Source organism: Hypanus sabinus, chromosome 8 (genome assembly GCF_030144855.1).
Source record: "Hypanus sabinus isolate sHypSab1 chromosome 8, sHypSab1.hap1, whole genome shotgun sequence".
Taxonomy (NCBI): Eukaryota; Metazoa; Chordata; class Chondrichthyes; order Myliobatiformes; family Dasyatidae; genus Hypanus; species Hypanus sabinus.
Window position 1 is genome coordinate 119,061,426 of NC_082713.1, and position 15,764 is coordinate 119,077,189.

Genomic DNA, 15,764 nt, shown 5'->3' on the forward strand with positions numbered 1-15,764 from the left:
TGTTCTGCAGATTTCTATGGTTCTATGATTCTATGAAAATGAAGCGCCCCGCTCAGTAGCTGTCTGCAAAACCATATTATATAGAGCATATTGTATCTCAAACCTGCTCTGTCATTTAAGAATCAATGATCAAAGATCAAATTTATTTGCCCTATACACTTACATGTATTAAGGATTGCTGTGGTGTGTTGAGCATGGTGCAGCATGCAACAAAAGTAATAATATTCAACAATTACAAAGAATACAGAATCATATGAAAATTAAAATATATATACGTTTATAAAAAACTAAGAAAGCTTGAGGTTCAAGGATGAATGTGAAATAAACTGATATGATCATGACCTCAACTTTCACCAATCCATGGCTGTCTTTCAACCCTTGCTTACCCAGAATCTGTCTGTCTTTGCCTTTAAAACTCTGCTATTTACCCCATTTCTTTCCTGCTGATTTTGACATCAGTAAATTACTTTTGGCAGTCACTAGTTGGCAACTTGTTTGTAATTAGTTGTCATCCTCGTGGATATAAAGATATATGCCTGGATTACTTAATGTACAGCTGACCAAGCTTCAAAGTTTTTGGATCCAAATTGGTGAATTCAAATACTAGATATGCTTTGTGGTCTTGGCCTCTGAATTCACTATTTATAGGGAGGTTTGAAGTTCAACAGATAGACAATGGTGTTATTATTTTGCAGGATAACGTATACTTGGATGCTGAATATCTGCATTCACTGTTAGTTGTTGGCATTTATATCTAATTCAATTCTGCAGACAGACTTCATTGCTACAATAAAACAAACTCTGCAAAAGTTGTGCTCTAGTCCAAACAGTTGATTGAATTCTGCTCATTTTATGAAGATAGAAAACCACGTTACAGCACAGAGCATCATTTATCAACAAGTCTCTTGAAATTTCATGAGGACTTGAGCCATGATACATCACATTAAATAATCCACACTGTCTGGTCATTTCAAGATTCTGGAGGGATATTCACTAAGAGAAAAAGTGATCAGAATTTAGCTACAACATTATGAAAAATTGAGAACTTGGTTAGAATGCATCTTTCATAACCTTGAGATAGTGCAGCAGTTTGAAGATAATGAGACCATTTTGGCTGTAGATCAAATTCTCTTTCAGATCACAATCCAGCAAAAACAGTGGATCATATATTATTGAACAAAGCAGCACAGGAACAGACCCTTCAGCTCATGATATCTGTTCCATGCTATTTAAGCTAGTGGTATCCAATTCAACCGATCCCTTCTGACTGCACATGGTCCATATGCTCCATATATTCATGTGTCTATCTGAGTGCTTCTTAAATGTTTCCATTGTATCTGCCTCCACCACCACTCCTGGAAGTGTATATCAGGCACCCACTACTCTGTGTAAAAAAAATCTTGCCCCGCATATCTCCTTTGAAGTTTACCCCCTCACCATGATTGCACACCCTCTAGTATTAGATATGTTGATCCTGGGGAAAAAAAGATCCAGACTGTCCATTCTATCTTGCATAATCTTATAAGTTTCTGTCAGATCTCCCCTCAGTCTCTGCTGCTCCAGAGAAAACAACCCAAGTTTGTCCAACCTTGCTTTATAGTGCATGCCATCAAATCCAGGCAGCACCCTGGTAAAATTCTTCTGTACCCTCTCCAAAGCCTCTACGTCCTTTGTGTAATAGGAAGACCAGAAGTAAATGTACTACACCAGACATGACATAATCAGAGTCTTATGAAACGGCATGCTAACTTCCTGACTCTTGAACTCAGTGCTACCACTAATAAAGGCACACACTCCCTGATATCTTCCTTACCACCCTATCAACCTTTGCAACTACTTTCATGGAGCTATGGACTTGGACTTGTACATTGACACTGTTAAGGGTCCTGCCATTAACTGTGCATTTTTCCTCTATATTTAATCCCCCAAAGTGGAACACCTTGCACTTGGTTGGATAAATCGCTATCTGCTATTTCTCCCCCTATATCTGCCACTGATTTACAGCCTGCTGTACCCATTTGCAACCTCCTACACTATCCTTTCAATTAACTCCAAGAGTAGCTCTAAATACACACAGAAAACAAAAATTCAGACAGTAATCACAAACTTAAAGATTGCAGTCGCAATGTAGAAGTTTATATGAACAACTCCATCCTCTAGAGCTCTTTCCTCTCCAGCCAGAAGTGGGGCTAGCTCAGCCAATTACTGGGGCACTTTCAATATGAATGTCAGTGCAGTCTCCAGCCATAAACTATGATAAGCCCTGAAAAGTGACAGGAAAGCCAAGCCCTCCTTCTCCACATTCTCCAGTTCAACAGTCTGGATTCCAGCTTTCTCCCAGTCATACAAGTAATAGAAAAATACAGCACAGAAACAGGCCCTTCCGGCCATTTAGTCCATGGCAAACAATTTCATCTGCCAACTCCCATTAACCTGAACATTGACTATAGTCCTCTATACCTGGCCATCCATGTACCTATCCAAACATCTCCTAAGTGCTGAAATCGAGCTTGTATGCACCACCTAAGCTGGCAGCTCGTTACACACTATCCTGATCCTCTGAATGAAGAGGTTTCTTCTTATGTTCCCCATTAAACTTTTCATCTTTCATCCTCAACCTATGACATCTAGTTATAGTCCCACCCAACCTCAGTGGAAAAGGCTGCTTGCATTTACCCTATGTATTGTCAGATCTTTTTACTTTGATGAAGGTAGACTGGAAGTAGAGAGAATGTTTCCTATAGTGGGGAAAGTCTAGGAGCAGAAAGTATGGCCTCAGAATAAAAGGATATCCCTTTACAACAGAAATGAGGATGAATTTCTTTAGCCAGAGGGCAGTAAATCTGTAGGATGCATTGCCACAGAGGGCTGATGAGTATATTGTGTATGTTGAAAGCAGAACTTGATAGGTTTTTGATTAGTAGGGGTGTCAAAGGTTATGGGGTGAAGGAAGGAGGAATGGGGTTGAGAGGGATAATTAAGAGCCATGATAGAATGGTGGAGCAGACTCGATGGGCCAAATAGCCTAATTCGGTGTCCATGTCTTATGGTCATTCCAACCATAATTGTTCCAATACAAGCGCATTAGATACACTGGGTGTATCTAAATACAGTGAAACGATAGAAATGATTAAGACTTTGGATGAGGAAAATAACCTGTGACATTTTAGGATCTCGGGGTGTAGTTAAAACTTCCCCATTCACCGGAATATTTCATAAAAATCCATGCTTTTGAACGGCACGACTTCCAATGTCATTCCAGTTGGGGTGGGGACGTTCAGTTTATGGTGAACTGGACTGCATGTTTCCTTCTGCAGAAGTCGCCGACCTGTGGACTTTGGGCAGCTGTTCCGAACCAATTGTCTGCTGTATTTTCTACTTTATTGCAAAGACCAGCTTCCCGGGATGTACCGAAGCTGGCGCCATTCGAATGCACGGTTTTGAAACTTGCGACTGCCGGTGCCGTCGCTCAGCGAAGGGAAAGAGCCGCTAAGGGTCCCCGGAGAAAGGGTAACGGGATGATGCTCTGCCTTTGCCTCCGGAACACGGACAAAATCGCCTGGATGCAGTGACAAACTCACCAAGGAACCTCATCGGGGAACTGAACTAAAAGTGATGACACTAAAGTGTAAAAAAGTGATGACACCGTGTAAAGGGAGTTCGCATCCGTTCAGTGGCCGCGTCGTGATGCTTTGGGGGTGTTAAAGGGACTGTCGTTGCCGCGTCTCCCAGTGCAGAGCGGATCGGACCCCCTTGCAGCTCGAAAGGGGTTAAAGTACAGTTGGAAGCCAGAGCAGCGCCTGCCTCTCCCGACAGACAGACGGATTGGTTAGGTCGCGAGGCAAGAGGCGTGTTCCGGCCGTTTGATGTCGGATGGCCGAAAGGATCAATGGAGCGGAGCTCGCACCGTCCCCTGCCGGGTTTGTCTGCCGCCGCTGCCTTCAGCCTGGGTTCGAATGACTGGGAATGGCGAGCGCCTGCCCCAGCCGGCACTTGGTGAGATGAGCTCAGGCGGCAATGGGCGCTCGGGGTATTTGTGCAGATTTTTCCCTGCCTCTGGATGTTACTGCACAGAGCATTTACGTAACCCGCAGCCTCTCCCCCCAACCTCTTCAGCTTCTCCCTGTGCTGCTGGCAAGCCCGAGCCGAGGGTGTTTTGTGTTATACCAGAGGAGCTGGTGACGATTTGAATGCCTGCTACGCCTAGGAGGGAAAAACTCGGCTGCTTCACTCAGGGGGAACCATGCACTCGGTGATCTGGGTGGAAGGGCTCCTGTGTCAACTGTTTGTATTTCTAACTTCATCTCGGGGATTGCGTTTACATCCAAAACAAGGTACAGTGCTGGCACGTTGAAACTTTGCGGGTGCAGATTATGCACATGTAGATGCCTGGAATAGATGTGAGTTTGAGAGAGAGACGTCTCAGACGTCTACACACAATAACCTCTCTAATTTATACTTTCATATACTGGAGTTATTGTGTGTAGACGTCTGAGAAATAGGTTTATTCAGCTGGATACATCTATGCACTCCTTACTCATTTTTATTTAGAACAAGTTTATATGTGCAAATGTAGTTTGCTTGTGTGTTCAGATGGTTTTCTATATGCGATATATGTATTATGTAGTAAATCATCTGTAGCTATTGAACTACAATACTATACAACTATAATACTATACAACACAATATTGTTAAACTATATTACTATGGAAGTGAACAGTTCTGACTTCGTATGACAGAAATAACCCGTGACATTGCGGGACTCGCAGGGTAACCAAACTTTCCTTATCACTGCAGAGAACTTCATAAAGCAGCTAAGATCTTATGAAATAGTCACGCCGACGCGGGTGAACGATTTCGGAGAGGTCTTTCCTCACGCCCTTCACTTCAGGAGGAAAAAACGGAGCTCTGGGCTGGAGCTGTGGACAACCCGGGCTCACTACCAGATCAGCGCATTCGGTCACCTCTACCACCTGAACCTCAGCGCCGACTCCGGCTTTATCGCACCAACCTTCCGAGTCAGTCACCTGGGCAGCGCCGAGCACGGGGAGACGCACTCGGACTTGAAGCACTGTTTCTACGCGGGGCACGTCAACTCTCAGACTGAGCACACTGCCGTCGTCAGCGTCTGCACTGGCCTTGTGAGTATATCCCCGGTTGGGGTCGGGGGGGCGGGGGGAGAGCAGATCATCCATGACATCCTCAGGTTGGCAGCCTAGCAGGTTGAAGTGAGAATGAGAGTTGTGGAGAGAAGGAGCGCGGGGAAATGTCACCCCGGGGATTGCCGCTGTCTGTCACAAGGCAAGATGAGGTGTCGGTTGCTGGAATGGCTGTCTTTGACCCGTGCTCGCTGCCTTTAAAACGAAGGGTTGCTGGGTTGGTCACGTAGACAGGAAACTTAGGTTGAAGAGAAGTTATCAGCTAAGGGGAGAGGGCCGGAACACTCGTCACTGCGGTCCAGGGAAGCAAAGTGAACGACTGAGGTAAAGTGTATAGGGACGATCTGACGCCACGATCCCCGCGAACTCTGTGGCAACGATAGTTGCAGGGAAACCGGTGGAGGGCGGGAATCGACTCGTACAGATGTCAACTTCCTGCAATTCGGAAAGAGGTCAGAGTCAACTAAAGCCAACGTCTGAAAACTATTGTCCCCCTCTTTCACAGCCGTTTCTACTGATTATACGAGCCAAAAATTGAATTTTCACGGCAATTCACACAGTAATTATAGCAGTGATATTCTCAGCCTTCTCAGATATCGCTTTGCCTGTTCTAAGTTACACGTGTTACACGGTTTGAAACCCTACCGCTGCTCTGCTGCATCTCAGAACATGGGGCATGGAAGCGCTGGCAAAGGAGTTGAACTGCATCTGTCAGTGCCCCTGACCCAGGAGACTTCCGTCCCGTGGCTTTGGCTAATTTAAAGAATCGGTCCAATGGTGTTCTCTAAGTGAGGGTGGAATTTCTGATCACGCTAATGGATTTTCATCTGAAAGTTGTTTCTTAAGCAAACATTTGGTGAGTGGAAGGAGCTTTTCCACAAGTGTGGCTGTGCACAACGTGATCTTCATTCAACTAGGCATATTTGGGACAAGACTGGCTTCCATTTTAGAGGAACATAACAAGAGTGCCTATAAGCAGACCTGAATTACTTGACAGCGGATGTGCATCACAAAAGCAAGCATATTAGAGAGCAAAAGATTACAAACACATCAAAGAACATAGTTTATGCACCTCCAGGCCTTGACTTCCCTGGCAGCCCCCGGGCTCCCATTCCACCACCACTCACCAATCCCGGATCTCTCAGGTTCCACCGTCACTTCCTGGGTCCTCGGAGCTTCCATCTTCCTCCCACCCCACCTTCACTAAACATCCCAAACCTCTCCTCTCCTGTAGGAACAGCTTTCCTCTTCCTCCACCATTGATGTTGCTCCCAATTAACCGCGCTCACCCCACTTCCCACCGCCCGAACAGTCATAGGGTTCTTCTTGCCCTTATCTACCACCCCATGGGCCTCCGCATCCAACACATCATTCTCCGCAACTTCCACCATCTCTAAAGGAATCCAGCCACCAAACATAACTTTACCTCTACCTGCCCCCCACCCCTTTCCGCAGATACCGCTCCGTCCGTCAATACCTTTGCCATTTGTCTCTCCCTTTTAATCTCCCTCCCGGCACTTCTCCCTGCTAGTAGTCAGTGCCACACCTGCCCATTCACCTCCATTCTGGGCCCCAAGCAGGCGAGGCAACACGTCCCTGTGAAACTACTGGGGCCGGCTGTTGTTTCCGGTGCTCCCGGTTCTGCCCCTTCTACATTGGTGAGACCCTTTGTAAATTATGGGACCGCTTCGTCCTGCATCTCGCTTCATCCGCCAAAAGTGGAAATCCAGATGGCCAAACATTTTAATTCCAATTCCCATTCCTGTTTTGTCATATCGGTTGATGGCCTCTTCTTGTGCCACCATGATGTGGCGCTCAGCGTGGAGTAGCCACACCTTATGTTCCATCTGGGTAGCCTTCAACCTGATGGAATGAGTATAGATCTTTCCTTCAGGTAATTCTCCTCCTCCCTCTCTCCTTCTATTTCCCACTCTGGCCTCCTCCTTCTCACATGCCCATCACAGCTCCCCCTCTCCGTCCCCTCCTCCTTCCCTTTCTCCTATGGTACACTCTCCCCTCCAATCAGACTCCTTCAGCCAACATAAAAGCCAAAGAGAGGGCATATAATAGAGTGAAATTTAGTGGGAAGTAAGAGGATTGGGAAGATTTAAAAACAAACTGAAAGGAATTAAAAAGTCATTTAAAAATTAAAGATGGAATACAAAGGGAAGCTGGCCAATAATATTAAAGAGGATACGAAAAGTGTCTTCTGATAGATAAAGTGTAAAAGAGAAGTGAGAGTGGATATCCAATTCCTGGAAGATGATGTTAGAGCAGTAGTAATGGGAGACAACGATATAGCGGATGAATTGAATAAATATTTTGCATCAGTCTTCACAGTAGAAGACACTAGCAGTATGGTAGAAGTTCCATGTTTCACAGGAAATGAAGTGAGTGAAATTACCATACCTAGTGAGAAGGTTCCTGGGAAGCTGAAAGGTCTAAAGGTAGATAAGTCACCTGGACCAGATGGCATCCATCACAGAGTTCTGAAAGAGATGGCTGAAGAGGTATTAGCAATGATCTTTCAAGAATCTCTAGATTTTGGAATGGTACTGGAAGATGGGGAAATTGCAAATGTCACACCACTCATCAAGAAGAGAGAGAGAGGCAGAAGAAAAGAAACTATTGGCCAGTTAGTCTGACCTCAGTGGTTAGGAAGAAGTTGGAGTTGATTATTAAATATGGAGGCACATGCTAAGATAGGCTGTCATCGGCATTGTTTCCTCAAGGTAAATTCTTTCCTGACAAATCCATTGGAATTCTTTGAAGAGATAACAAGCAAAATAGACAGAGGAGAATCAGTTGATGTTGTGTACATGGATTTTTCAGAAGGCTATTGACAATGTGCTTAGCAAGCTATGAACCCATGGTATTACAGGGAAGATGCTAGCATGGATAAAGCAGAGGCTGATTGGCAGGAGGCAAAGAGTGGGAATAAATGGAGCCTTTTCTGGCTGTCTGCCAGTGACAAGTGGTGCTCCACAGGGGTCTGTGCTGCCATCGATTCTTTTTAAGTTTTATGTCAATGATTTAGATGATGAAATTGATGGCTTTGTTGCAAAGGTTGCAGACGATATGAAGGTAGATTGGGAGCAGGTAGATTTCAGGAAGCAGAGAGGATACAGAAAGACTTATGCAGATTAGGATAATGGGCAAATAAATGGCAGATGGAATACCGTCTTGGGAAGTGTATGGTCATGCTGTTTGGCAGAAGAAGTAAAAAGCTTGACCGTTTTCTAAATGAAGAGAATATACAAAAAACTGAGGTGCAAAGGGGGTGGCAGTCCTTGTGCAGGATTCGCTAAAGGTTAATTTTCAGGTTCGGTCTTTGGTGAGGAAGGCAATTGCAATTTTAGTATTATTTTCAAAAGGACTAAAAATAAAAGCAAGGATGTAATGTCAAAACTTCCTAAAGCACTTGTGAGGCCTCATTTGAGTATTGTGAGCATGTTTGGGCCCTTTATCTCAGAGAAAAATGTGCTGAAACTGGAGTGGATTCAAAGGGCGCTCATGCAAATTATTCCAATATTGAATGGCTTATCAAAAGAAGAGCATTTGATAGCTCTGGGCCTGTATTCACTAGAACTCAGAAGAATGAGGGGTGACCTCATTGAAACCTGTGGAATGGTGAAAAGCCTTGATAGAGTGGGTGTGGAGAGGATGTTTCCTATGGTGGGAGAGTCTAAGACCAGACAGCACAGCCTCAGAATAGAGGGGCGTCTGTTTAGAATGGAGATAAGGAGGGATTTCTTTAGCCAGGGAGTGGTGAATCTGGAATTCTTTGCTGCAGGCAGCTGTGGAGGCCATCTTTATGTGTATTTAAGGAAGAAGTTGATAGATTCTTAATTGGTCAGGTCATGAAGGGATAAGGGGAGAAGGTAGGAGATAAGGGCTGAGAGGATAATTGGATCAGCCATGATGAAATGGCAGAGCAGACTTAATGGGCCAAATAGCCTAATTCTGCTCCTATATCTTGTGGTTTAATGATTTTACCTCACACTCTCTATCTTTTCTACCCACCTAGCTTCACACGTACCCCACCTTTTTAATCTGGTGTCTTCCTCCTTCTTTTATGGTCCTGAAGAAAAGTCCCGACTCAAGAAAACAATTGTTCATCAATTTCCATATACAGAGGCATGCAAACGTTTGGGCACCCCTGATCAAAATTTCTGTTGCTGTGAATACTTGAGTGGAAGATGAACTGATCTGCAAAAGTCATAAAGTTAAAGATGAAACATTCTTTTCAACATTTTAAGCAAGATTATTATTTTCATTTTGTACAATTTTAGAGTGGAAAAAAAAGGAAAGGAGCACCATGCAAATGTTTGGGCACCCCAAGAGATTTGAGCTCCCAGATAACTTTTACCAAGGTCTCAGACCTTAATTAGTGTGGGGTTGTTCACAGTCATCATTAGGAAAGGCCAGGTGATGCAAATTTCAAAGCTTTATAAATACCCTGACTCCTCAAACCTTGTCCCAACAATCAGCAGCCATGGGCTCCTCTAAGCAGCTGCCTAACACTCTGAAAATTAAAATATTTGATGCCCACAAAGCAGGAGAAGACTATAAGAAGATAGCAATGCGTTTTCAGGTGGCCGTTTCCTCAGTTCATAATGTAATTAAGAAATGGCAGTTGACAGGAATGGTGGAGGTCAAGTTGAGGTCTGGAAGACCAAGAAAACTTTCCGAGAGAACTGCTTGTCGGATTGCTGAAAAGGCAAATAAAAAACCCTGTTTGACTGCAAAAGACCTTCAGGTAGATTTAGCAAACTCTGGAGTGGTGGTGCACTGTTCTACTGTGCAGCGACACCTGCACAAATATGACCTTCATGGAAAACCTTTCCTACATCCTCACCACAAAATTCAGCATCAGAAGATTGCAAAGGAACATCTGAACAAGCCTGATGCATTTTGGAAACAAGTCCCGTTGACTGATGAACTTCAAATAGAACTTTTTGGCCGCAATGAGCAAAGGTATGTTTGGAGAAAAAAGGGTGCAGAATTTCATGAAAGGAACACCTCTCCAACTGTTAAGCACTGGGTGGATCGATCTTGCTTTGGGCTTGTGTTGCAGCCAGTGGCACAGGGAACATTTCACTGGTAGAGGGAAGAATGAATTCAATTAAATAGTAGCAAATTCTGGAAGCAAACATCACACCATCTGTAAAAAATGCTGAAGCTGAAAAGAGGATGGCTCCTACAACAGGATAATGATCCTAAGTACACCTCAAAGTCCACAATGGACTACCCCAAGAAGCGCAAGCTGAAGGTTTTGCCATGGCCCTCACAATCCCCCAACCTAGACATCAATGAAAATTTGTGGATAGACCTCAAAATAGACAGCCCAAGAATCTCACAGAACTAGAAGCTGTTTGCAACGAAGAATGGGTGAAAATCCCCCAAACAAGAATTTAAAGACTCTTAGGTGGCTACAGAAATCATTTACAAACTGTGATAATTGCCAAAGGGGGTGTTACTAAGTACTGACCATGCAGGGTGCCCAAACTTTTGCTTCAGACCCTTTTTTTTTTGTTATTTTGAAACTGTAAAAGATGGAAATAAGGAAGTAATCTTGCTTAAAATATTAAAGAAATGTGTCATCTTTAACTTTATGCCCTTTGGAAATCAGGTCATCTTTTACTCACTTATCACTTCACAGTAACAGAAATTTTGACTGGGGTGCCCTAACTTTTGCCTGCCTCTGTATGCTGCCTAACCTGCTGAGTGGCTCCAGCATTTTGTGCGTGCTGCTTTGGATTTCCAGCATCTGCAGAATTTCTTGTGTTTATAGCTTACGCTTAACCTATCATGTACTGTATCAAGTTATGATAGACTGATAACTTGACATCAGTCCTGCTTCCTCCTTGGTGCAGGGACTAGGAAGAATTTTCTGCAGGAATAGATTCTTTAGTTACTTGTATGAGCCCTTTCTATCCTCTCCTTCCATGTGAGCTAACTTGTTGAACTCAATGTGCTGTCCAAGTGCATTCATAAGAGTACATCATTCACAGTAACCTTTGACGCCCCTCCTAATCAAGAACATATCAACCTCCATTTTAAGTATATCCAGTAACCTGGCTTCCCTAGCCATCTGTGGCAATGAATTCCACAGTTTCACCACTCTTGGTATAAAGAAATTCCTTGTCATCTCTGCCCTAGTCACATCCTTTTATTCTGAGGATGTTAACACTCATCCTACACTCTCCCACCATAGAAAACATCCTCTCCATGTCCACTCTTAATAGGCCTTTCAATATAGTATTCCATAGATTTCATTGAGATACCCCGCTCCCACAATTCTTCTAAGCATCACTGAGTATAGGCCCATGACCTATCAAATGCTTCTCATAAGACATTATCTCTAATCCAGAGAGCATCCTGGTAAACCTCCTCTGCGCTATCTCTAATCATATAAAGTGATAGCCAGAACTGAGAACATATCCAAGTATCTTCTAACAAGTGTTTTATAGAGCTGCAACATTACCTTGTGGCTCATGCTCAATCTCCCGATTAATGTGAGTCAACACACATATGCCTTCTTAATCACCCTATCTAATTGTGCAGCAACTTTGAGGGATCTAAGGACTTGGTCTACAGGATCCCTCTATTTCTCCACGCTGTTCAGAATTACAGAGGCATAATCTTCTGCAGAATTAGCCTGTTCTGATACAGACAGAGAAAGCGAATTAGCTGAAATTGTTGAATTCAATATCGAGCCCTAAAGGTTGCAGTAAGTCCAGATGGAGGACAAAGAGCTGTACTTCAGTCTTATATTGGGGTCTCATTGAAACAATGCAAGAAGCTAAAGCTAGATAAGTCAGCATAGGAGTGGGACAATGAATTATAGTGACAGCTGCACCACACACATTCAAAATGCTGGAAGAACTCAGCTTCTATAAAGAGAGATAAACAGTTGACATTTTGGGCAGAAACCCTTCATCAGGTTAATCCCAATGAAGGGTCTTTGCCAAAAATGTGGACTGTTTATCTCCCTTCATAGATGCTCCCTGACCTGCTGAGTTCCTCTAGCATTTTGTCTGTGTTGCTTAAGATTTCCGGCATCTACAGAATTTCTTGTGTCTCTGTATAGTGATAGGGAGCAGGTGTTCTGAGAGGTAAATGAACCCATGAACACTAGCTCATTATTTCCATTTGCACTTTTTATTTCATTAGTAACCTACAGTCATTTTTATGTTCTGCATTATACTGCTGCTGCAAAACATAAAATTTCATATCGTATGTCAGTGATAATAAAGTTGGCTCTGGTTCGGGTCACCCAAACTGTTCTGTTTTTTCTAGTGCAGAAATGATTCTTATCAACAGTGTCTGACCTGAAATATTCACTTTGTTGCTCTCTCCACCATGGCACCTGACCTGCTGAGTGTTTCAGTATTATACTTTTTATTTCAGAACGATAGCAGGAAAATTATGTTATTGTGGATATTTTTTGCATGCTTGGCCTGGGACTGACTATCTAACTCCCTGAGTTTCTACTTTTCTTTTAGAAAATGGATTTATTGTAACTTAAACTTTATCGCTTCTGTTATTTTTAATCTAATAGAAACTCATCAATCTTGGTGCTGTAGATTTCTATCTACTTAATGCCATGAGTTTTGGTCAGATATTTCCAAGTATCTATGATCTCTTATGGGTAGAAGTACTCTCTAACTTTGTTGCCAAATAGTGTAACTGTAGTTGTAAGGTTACAACCCTTGTCTTGGAATTTCCTCATTAGAGGGAATCATTTGTTTCTGTGAATACCTTAGCAACATTTATCATTCTAAAAAGCTTGGACCTCATCTTTCTAACCTGAAACAAGGACAGCTTTAACCAAGCTGTTAAGATAGCTAATTCCTGTAAACCCTGATATAAATTTGAACTTTGCAGAAAAAGATAGAAGTATTTTATGTTTCTGACGGAGCAATAACTACAAAAGATTCTTGGAAGAAACCTATGTGCATCAATTATGTTATCATAGAAAAGTTTGATTCAACCGAGTTCCATTTGAATTCAGCTTCTATTCCCATATATGTCAGTTGGTCCATGGTTTCCTCTACTGCTACAGTGAGTCCAAATTCAGGTTGGACAATCAGCACCTCATATTCCATCTAGGTATACTCTAACCTTATGGCAGGATCATCAATTTCTCTAGCTTCTGGTAGACACTTCTCCCTCCTCCTCCTCACTTTTTCCATTCCCCACTCTGGATCCCTTCCTCCTTTCTTCCACAGTGCTCTATCCTCTTCTATAAGATTCCCTCTTCTTCAATCATTACCTCTTCCACCTATCACTACGCAGTTTCTTATATCATTACCCCTCCCACACACACTCAACTTCCCCCTCGCATGGTCTCACCTACCATCTGCCAGCTTGTACTTCTCCCTCAACTTCTTAGGCTGGCTTCTGCTCCCATCCTTTCCAGTCGTGATGAAGGGTTGAAGCTCAGAATATCGACTGAATAGACACTGCCTGACCTGCTGACTTTCCCCAGCAATGTTTATGTGTTGCTCAAGATTTCCAGCATTAGCAGAATTTCTTTTGTCTACAGAATACAGAAGTTGGCTGTGTGGTTGATGGCACTGATCCGTTTTATGGGTAATAGGTTGAGATGTTTTGTGGACAGCTGGTGTTATGGGCTTCATCAGCCTGGCTATAAACTGAAGTCCAGATAACTGAAGCATACACTTCAGTTTTACAATTATTTAAAAACATCCCTTTGAGATTACGAGATTGCTCCCTTCAGGCTTAATCCTCTTTAAAGGACCTAATTACACTATATATACGGGTTTCAGAAAAGTGATTTGAAATACAGTGACTGTTTCTATACGGCTAGATTGCTACTGGTTGAGGCAGAAGGATCAACTGAGGGATATCCTTCCACTTTGTGAGACATGACCATGAGTTCTCAAAAGTCTTACAAATCTATCAAGTGAACTCAAAGCAGGTTGGCTTGAACTCTCATCAATTTGAGATTAACTTGAGCCAGCTGTAATCTATTACCTCAGTACAAATTGTTGACCAACTTTTGATATTCTGAATGTTCACAAGTTTATTCAATAATATAGCTATAACAGAACAGAGAAACCAGACCATAGTCTATACTTACTGAATCATATTCATGGAATATGATGTGTCCTAAAGTGTCCCTGACAGTCATCAAATACTTAACCATGCTCCCTTCCAAAATCTGTCTTCTGGAAAGTGCCATAGGGTTACTAAAACAAAAAATTCACACCATTTTGGAAATTTCTTCCCCTAGGCAGTTAATCTGATTAACCATTCTCGTTAGTTGCACAAACCCTCTATTATCCTCTGTCACTGCACTGTAAACACATTAAACTAATTATTTCTGTTTTATGCATATTTTACTCTATATCCATACTTTCCCTTTGTCTTATACAGATCTGTATTCTTTATAATTGTTGAAATTTGGTTTTTTTGCATGTCGTGCCCAAACACACCATAGCAAATGTGGAATACATGTAACTGCATATGGTGAATAAGGTTACCCTTGATCCTGATGTGAATCCAGTTTCCCAGTATTCAGCCCATTGCCTTTTATGTCTTGCTATTTCAAGTGGTCATGCAAGGACTAAAGGTCCCTCCTTGCACTATCACCTCAGGCAATGCTTTCAGATTCCACCCACATTGTCAATGGAAACAGGTTTCCCCAAAACCCTTCTAAATCTCTTACACCAATATTAAACACATGCTTTCTAGTCAGAGACACTTTTGCTAAGGGGAAACGTTCCACACCATTTATTTTATTAATACCTCTAGATATTCTGTATACCTCAAAAGATAACTTGTGAGTATCCTGGTGAATCTGGCCAAGTGTAATTATACCGTTCCTCTAAAAGGGCAACCAGAATTGCCCACACTACTCTATTTGTAACATAATTAACAACATATAGTTGCACTGTCACTTCCCTGCTCAGATATTTTGTCCTCAGCCAATGAAGATAATTGATTTAGTAAACCTCAACCACCTTACCTACATGTATGGTTGGTTTCAGGATTGTTGGATGTGTTCACTGGAGTTTCTTTGTTCCTCAGCTGGCTCTGACCACTAATGCTACACTTATTACACTGAACAACAAATTTTTTTTGAAAGTGTTGCTTCCTCAGAATTATTTTTGTTTATGGCAGACCACTTGAAGCTGAACACAAATATAATTTCAGACTACTTGTGTCACATAGGATTTCGGAGAAACAAGAAATTGACTTATTGAATATAATGCATTTAATTGCATAAAAGTACTGATGTTTTGCAATAATTCAACTAAGCTAAAGATGCTTTGTTAATGCTTTGTTAATGATTTTCTCAATGTCTGAGACTTCTCGCTTAAGTGTCCAACAATAATCAGCCAGCAGTGATGGAATCCATGCTGGACAGTGCTGTGATTTGAAGGGAAGAAGTCTAAATGGGAATGCAGATAATGAATCTTTAGTGACACGTTGCACTTCATAGTGTTGTATGCTTTAAGCATGTTGTCAATCAGCTGCATGTAGTTTGGTACTCTGTAGTTACCAAGAAAATTTCCAACAGTATCTGTGAATGCCTTCCATGTGATTTTCTCCAGTCCTATTAGAAGTTCTTTG

At 42.5% G+C, this 15,764-nt stretch overlaps 1 protein-coding gene across 1 annotated transcript in view; it reads left to right on the forward strand.

The window, feature by feature from the left end:
• The first annotated feature begins 3,866 nt into the window (after positions 1-3,866).
• LOC132397663 (A disintegrin and metalloproteinase with thrombospondin motifs 20-like) overlaps positions 3,867-15,764 on the forward strand; it is a 517,254-nt gene continuing 505,356 nt past the window's right edge. Inside the window, exons 1-2 of the mRNA XM_059976430.1 lie at positions 3,867-3,996; positions 4,798-5,141. Coding sequence (XP_059832413.1) covers positions 3,867-3,996; positions 4,798-5,141 — 474 coding nt within the window. The remainder of the gene's footprint in view (positions 3,997-4,797; positions 5,142-15,764) is intronic.